This window comes from Tupaia chinensis, unplaced genomic scaffold (assembly GCF_000334495.1).
Source record: "Tupaia chinensis unplaced genomic scaffold, TupChi_1.0 Scaffold141490_1, whole genome shotgun sequence".
NCBI lineage: Eukaryota > Metazoa > Chordata > Mammalia > Scandentia > Tupaiidae > Tupaia > Tupaia belangeri.
This window is the reverse complement of record NW_006201352.1, coordinates 790,421-797,807: the sequence shown is the minus strand read 5'-3', so window position 1 is coordinate 797,807 and position 7,387 is coordinate 790,421. Positions and strand designations below refer to the sequence as shown.

The window sequence follows — 7,387 nt, the reverse complement described above, 5'->3', positions numbered from 1 at the left end:
CGCGTTTGGTGCGGTACCAAGATGGACGCCCCTCGGGCCCGAGAGCAGCTTCGGCGGCGGTACTTGCTCCCGCCCGACGCCGAGGCCGCGCTGGACCGCGAAGGCGATGCCGGGCCAGGTGAGGCGCCTTCCCGCGCTCCGAGCCGTGCCGAGGTCTCCGGGGGGAGGCGACCCGAACCCGCCGCCCGGGTGGGCCGGGTGTGATTTAAGTCTTACCGAATCGCGCTCAGTGTCAGGAAAGATCCTTAGCGGTCGTAGCTTTGCACGTCTTCATCTCAGCTGCGCCTTGAGGTCCCTTGGAGAGCTGATTTAACACCCGTTTGAAGAAATCCATTAAAATGAAAGATGTTCCCCGGCTTTACGTCTTAAGAATTTACCAGAGAAACTTGTGTGTGGACTTACACGAAGACGTGTGTGCAGTGTTGAATCGCAGCCTTGTATTCAACACTGGAAATACCTCATTGCCTGTCAGCAGAAAGTTGCTTGAGTAAATCCGGGTGTGTCCATAGCACACCAGCCAGACTTTTCTGTAGCTCAGAGGGAGGTGCCAAACAGCGTGGCAATGGCATCTTGGGTACAAGACAGCTGCGATGTATGTTCACGTGTACATTCACAGACTATGAAAGTGGGTCGAAATTGATCCTTGCTTTGGAGCAAGCAACAGTGTTGAGAGTGGGGGGGGTTCTTCATATTTCATTCTTCTTATCCTGTGTCTTGTAAAAGCATGGCACTGCCAAGAGGGTCTCCAGACCACAGCTCACCTCTAACCTCAAACAGCCCCTGGCCAAGGGCACCTGTGCCAAGAGTACTCAGGGAGGCTTCTGTGAACCCAGGGTCTGCCCTTTTTACCCATCCAGCCCCCATTTATATAAATATTTTGAAGATATCTCTTAGAATCCACCATGAACAAACTTCCTAGGGATTCTGACAGTAATCTCAGATGTAGACTAGTGAGTGTTGCATGACCTGAGAGGGCAGATCAGGGTCACCTGAGGAATTTGGTGAAATGACTAATCTGACTCAGCCCTCAGCCACCTAGTCTTCCAGATATGGTCTGAAGTGGAAGAAATGGCTTGTCTGTCATCCATTTAGACAGTTTTCTGTTGGGACTAGACTTCTGGTGTGCACTTCATACTGTTGAGCTGCCTCAAAAAGTTATGTTTGTTAACAATAATTAAAATATTGGGCCCAGCAGATAGCATAATGGTTATGCCGCTGGACTCCCTCATACTCAGACTGTGGTTCACATCCCAAATCTGGCAGCCTAAAACTCATGCTGGGCCTGTGTGTGTTTGTGTAAGATGCCTAGAGGAAAATGGAGGAGAAGGGATTGTGGCGTGGCCATTCCCCCCCCCCAGGGGGTAATTTCTTGTTTTCTCTCTGCTGAGTGCACATACTTCACACCTTATGGCAAAAGAAAAAAAGAAATCTAGTTTTTTATAAATTGTTCTTGGAAGATCACAAGTCCGTTTTGTATGCTAGTGTTTGTTTTTGGCATCTTAACTGACAGGGCTAATTACTCCTAGAAGGAAATACGAAACAGTATTAAAACAGTATTTGATCACAGCACACCAGCCAGACTTTGACACTTCAGATGGCAGTATTATTTCTGAGAGACTATGAAAATGTAAATGTGGTTTCAGAATTCTCTTAGGGGAGATAAGTTAATTATATTGAATGCATCTTACAAGAGTTCTAATGAATTATTTCTGTAAAGTTAAACCTATCTCGTGCCAGCCTATGGCCTCCTGGTTAAGGTGGTTGGATCCCACCTGCCTGCCCTTGCAGGGATGTGTTTGCATTTGTGCTCTAAATCCTAAAAATAGGGAGATTAAGGAGAAGGGATTGTGGTGTGACAGTTCCCCTTAGGGAGTACTTCCTCTCTCTCTCTCTCTGTCTCTCTCTCTCTCTTTCTCGAGTGCATGCACCCTCTGGCAATTTAAAAAAAAAAAAGAAAAAGATAACTCCATCTTGATTTTATAGGAAGGTTTCAGTGATGTAATGGGAGAGACTCTGGTTCTTATAAGACTCAATAAATTATTTTATTTGGCTTAAAATAGGTATAAGTTTTCCTTATAAACTGTTGCATAATAGTAAGTTGAAATCTATCTTATTTGCAGAAACTCCTAAACCTTTTGAGAAGAAGGAGAAACCACTTCCAAGACTTAATATTCATTCTGGATTCTGGGTTTTGGCATCCATTGTTGTGACCTATTATGTTGATTTTTTTAAAGCCCTTAAAGAAAACTTTCACACTAGTAGGTAAGAAAACTATTGATTCATAAGTTAAACACCTTGTCTTTTCTTTGGTATAAAATTTTTATTAAAGATAAAAACATCACCTCTTTTCTACAAAAAATATTAACATGAACTTAATGAATATGCTAAACTCATTATTAATGGCCTGTATTTTTGCTCTATATAAAATGCCCTCAAATCTGAATGTAACTCCCATGTAGCAATAAAGTTCATGCTATCACATTATGGGTGCTAAGAAACCATTATACTGCCCTTAATACGCTTTCAAAGTGCAGTTTGTGAAATGGTTTTGATGTAAACCTCGTAATTTAAAGGTTAATATTTAAATTAGGTATGTTGCCACTTTTTAAAATAATTATTTTATTTATTTATTTGTTTGTTTTTTAATTTGACCAGAGAGGAATAGAATGTGAGAGGGAAAGTGAGAAAGCAAGATGCCAGGTCTGGGGCTTGAACCATGATCAGCCATATGGGAGCCCAGCGCCCTTAACCACCACACCATCTGCCAGCCCCAGGTTACCATTTTTGATATCACCTAAATACAATATATTGATCCATTATAGAAAGTTAGGTCAATGTTAGAAATGAAGAGTTACAGTTTACTTTCCCAGGCTTGTCATTAGTGTTTCACATTTATGGTTTTAGCTTTGATTTGGATGCTTCACAGATGAATGCAAACATGCGTAGAATACCACCACAGTGTTATTAATCAAGCAGCAGTTTTCCCAAGTCTGGGAACATCATGCAAATCCAATCGTGCTGTTTTGAAGCTTTATAGCTTTAAATTCGTTACTACACTGGAACCCATAGGCCAAGGTTGAGAAGGAAAGCTTTAAAGAAGTTTTCTGTTACTGCATTAATCTACTTAAATAAACAATTCAAAAAGAAAAAAAAGTTACCTTACGGGAAATCTGCCTGAATATTACAGTTAAAAGTGAACTGTTCATTGGCCAGCAGATGGCATGGTGGTTAAGGGTATTGGACTCCCACATGGTCAACTGCAGTTCGAGTCCTGGACCTGGCGGCTTGCTTTCTCACTTTCCCTTTCTCTCTCACTCTGTCCCTCTCTGGTCAAATGAAAATAAATAAATAAATTAATTAATTAATTAACTTAAAAAAAGTGAACAGTTCATCTCTAAAACTCATCATGTGTAGATGTAAACACCTTGTCTTATTCTTGTTAGTTGAATTCTTCAAACAGTAATCACCTACTCTGGCCTGGTGCCCCATTGGAGTTATTGGTGATACAAAAATGAATAAAGAATACTGGTCAAGGGGTATAGATTTTCACTTATAAAGTGAATAAGTTCTGAGAGCAAATGTACATAATGGTGATTCTAATTAATATTCTGTTGTATACTTGAAATTTGCTTAGAGTAGATCGTGTTTTTTCCACGTAGACATAAGCGTGTGTGTGTGGGTACACACACATAGTGGTAGCCGTTAGGTGATGGATGTGTTAGTTTACTGTGGCAATCACAGTGTATACTTGTATCGGATCACACACTGTATACCTTAATTACGTACAGTTTTAATTGGTTTGTTATGCCTCAGTAAAATTGGAGAAAGCAAGATGAATAAGAGGGTGTGTGCTCTTTGCATGCACAGCAGAGTGGATGAGAACTGGAAATTATTTAGTGTGACCTTTCAGTACAAATGTGTTGTAAGATGAGGAAGGCAGTGACTGTCAGAAAGGCCTAATGAAGGTCTTAATGAAGATGAAGTGCAGGAGTGTGAAGAGGAGGGCGTGAGCCCTGTGCCAGTTAGAATGGTCTCAGGTTTTGCTTCAGAGAGTCGTTACAGCTGACAAGATCACTGTCGAGTGTGGCTGAAGGAGAGTGAACAGAAGGGCACCAGTGGGAGGAGTCAGGAGCCTTGTGTCCAGGCTGATGCCAAATAGCCAAATTCAGGGACTGCCATCCCTTCAGCCTAGGCTCGGGAGTTGATGTGGAGGACAAGCTTATGAATCCCATCTCGGGATCCTTGCTGAACCCTGGAGAATGATGGGGAAGGAAAGATGTTGGTGAGCTGTATTGGGAGTCTGGTCTGCTCAGGAGCAAGGCTGATTATGTAGAAATACCACTGGGGCTAGAAAGATGCAGACAGGAACGTGGTCCTCTGCTGTCATGGGGGGGACACACCGTTTCTCCTCCAGGCCTTTGAATATGCATTTATGTCTTTTTTCCTCTAAGATGACTTTTTTTTTTTTTTTTTTCCTAGCCCACTGGGGCTAGAAAGGTGCAGACAGGAACGTGGTCCTCTGCTGTCATGGGGGGACACACCGTTTCCGTGGTCCTCTACTGTCATGGGACGACACACCGTTTCTCCTCCCGGGAGGAGAAGTGACTTATCCAGGGTGATACTGAGGAGCTAGAGGGAGCGAGCAGTCAGGGGAAAGTGAACTTAGGGAAGTTTATTTAAGCTATTGGGGAGAGGAAGCTTCCTCCGCTTATTTCTGTGGGTAGGAACTTCCCTTAAATGTGCCCATATTCCTGCCATTTTGTCTCTCTTTTTTTTTTTCCCTGGGAGGTGGTGTGTCTTAGCGAGGGAGATTGAGTTTGGGACAAAGAACTGGGCTTAGATAACACCATCTTGGGAGTGAGCTGCCCTTAGGAGGTGTGGGGAGCCACATGCACCAGAATGGCTGACATGACCTTCATACAAGGACCTTCAAGTATCCTTGTTCCGGGAGTAGACAATTCACCCTGAGACTTCCTCATTCAGGCAGGTCCTCAGTCAGGTCCGGGACAATTCCCGCCCCCTCTTCCTCCCCTGTGTATATAAGAATGTTCTCTGGCCCTCAGTAAACGAGTGACTGTATTCCATCTTGAGCTGTGACACTGTGTCGCTCCCGTGTTGTGACGCTGTGCCGGTTCCAGATCTCCGCGCTCTCACTCAGGCACCCTTCCTGATCGTCCCGCCGGCTGGGACAAGGAAGCACAGATTCTGGTCCACTTTTCTGTGTTGTCACATTATTAAGGGGCAGCCCTAAAAGAAGACGATCTCTAGGTTTCCATGGCCACCTGAACCCAATAAGTAAATTGGTCTGTTTCTGGATTTCAGTATGAGGATGTGCTTTGTCACCACTCATGAAAGCTGTGTTCCTCCCACAGCTCTGTCAGCAGCGAAGCTGACATTTGATCAGCATAGTTTCTTCATCTCTCAGTTGGTTTCGAACTTGGACTGGAAAAGAGGGAGTGGTTACTTTAGATGCCAGCAGTAGCAGCTGCTCCTTCATTTATCACACACTTAACTAGAGCTTGAGACGTGTTTGGCTGTGGGTGCCAGTGGTGAATAAGGTGTAATTCTAGCCCTCCAGCCACTCCTTCTAGGCCACAACAGACATGTTAACAAGCCTCGTGGTGCATGCCGTGTAAAGTGTATGTACAAGATGTTACAGGAGCACCTAAGAAAGGTGCTTTGTCCAGCCCAACCTCAGGAGTTAGACCTTTTTGAGATTTTAGGAGACATGGGAGAATTTCTCTCTGTGTCCTTATGTTAAGTGTTCGTTGTACAGGAGGTAAAAGAACTCTCAGGTAAGAAGTGCTCACTCAGGTACAGTGTCGGGGGCAGGTGCAGTAGTGAGTGGGTTGTCCAGAACCACACAGCAGGTGTGTGGCAGAGCCCAGGGCTCAGGTGCTGTGGCTAGGGCTGCGTTAAATAGGCCTGTTAGTGTAATGGCTATGTCGCTGGACTCCCACATAGTTGACTGCGGTTCGAGTCCCGGACCTGGTGGCTTAAACTCACGCCAGGCGCATGTGCGTGCGTGCCCAAGATCCCGAGAGGAGAATGGAGGAGAAGGGATTGCGGAGTGGCCATCCCCCTTGGGGGGTGATTTCTCGCTTTCTGTCTCTCTGTCTCTCTCTGTCTGTCTGGTGAGTTCACACTCGCTATAGCAAAAACCTCTCCAAAAAAAACCAGTCATCTTAGAGGAAAAAAGACATAAATGCATATTGAAAGGCTGACAATTTTGAGTAGCATTGTATTTTTGGTGCAGAATTCATTAAGTGGTGGGGAGTTTGGGTGGCCTTGAAATAAGAATGACACATAACATGTAATTAATGTAGGCTGAGTTCTGCTGTTTTCAACGTAGCTTGTTCCTTTAATGTGAGGTAATTTCTTTTATTCCCTGCTCTGGGTGAAGTTTAGAAACTTGAGGCATTAGAGTTGCTTAAATACGTGCAAGGGTAGACTATTGTATTATTCAAAAGGAAGAGAAGGCCGGCCCCATAGTCTCGTGGTTAAGGGAGCTGAATTCCACATGACCAACTGTGGTCTGAGTCCCAGCACCAGTGACTTGAAAACTGCATATGTACACCCATGTCCCACATCCCAACAGGATAAGGAAACAGGAGAAGCAGTTGTGGCGTGATCACACCCCACTGAGGGGTGCTTTCTCCCACTGCCTTGTTTTCTGTCTCTTTCTGGCAAGCGCACATGCCCTCTGGAAGTTAAGAAAAAAGGATAGGAGAGATGGCCCAGTGTTAAAAACAAGACAAAATAGTTGTGATGTTTTGGAAATCACAGTTTTTAAAAACCCTATTGTGTTCATGAAAATAAACGAGTTAAAAGAGTAAAAACTGAAACTAAAATCCTGGATGCTTGGGATCTTGCTTCAGAATTTTGGAAATTAGGGACAAGATAATTCTCTTTAGAAAGGAGCAGAGGTGACTGATACATCACCAGGGCTGAGGACCATGGGCTTGCAATATTATGTCTTGTTGAGACCTTTTAAAAAAATTCATTTATACGGACCAGCAGATGGCGTAATGGCTAGGTCGCTGGACTCCCATGTAGTTTACCGCAGTTCGAGTCCCGGACCCAGTGGCTTAAACTCATGCCGGGCACGTGTGTGTGCATGCCCAAGATCCCAAGAGTAGAATGGAAGAGAAGGGATTGCAGTGTGACCATCCCCCCTGGGGGGTAATTTCTCGCTTTCTGCCTCTCTGCCCCTCTCTTTCTGGTGATCACATGTACCCTATAGCAAAAACCTCTCAAAAAAAAATCATTATTTATATTCTTTGCCATCTATCTCTGGAGAGAATAGCCACACTAAGATTCCATGTGAAATGACTAAAAGGATTCTTTTTTTTTTTTTTTTTTTTTTTTTTTTTTGAGGGATCTGTTG

At 44.0% G+C, this 7,387-nt stretch overlaps 1 protein-coding gene across 4 annotated transcripts in view; it reads left to right on the top strand.

Moving 5' to 3' along the window:
• TMEM128 (transmembrane protein 128) overlaps positions 1-7,387 on the top strand; it is an 18,862-nt gene that overhangs the window by 2,519 nt on the left and 8,956 nt on the right. For 3 of the 4 annotated variants that reach the window (XM_006163186.3, XM_014581985.2, XM_014581983.2), the window contains exons 1-2: positions 9-118; positions 2,121-2,262. In XM_006163186.3, the coding sequence (XP_006163248.1) occupies positions 22-118; positions 2,121-2,262 (239 nt within the window). In that variant the 5' untranslated portion in view covers positions 9-21. Of the gene's footprint in view, positions 1-8; positions 119-2,120; positions 2,263-7,387 lie in introns of those variants that run through there. The other variant, XM_014581984.2, reaches the window with a different exon arrangement.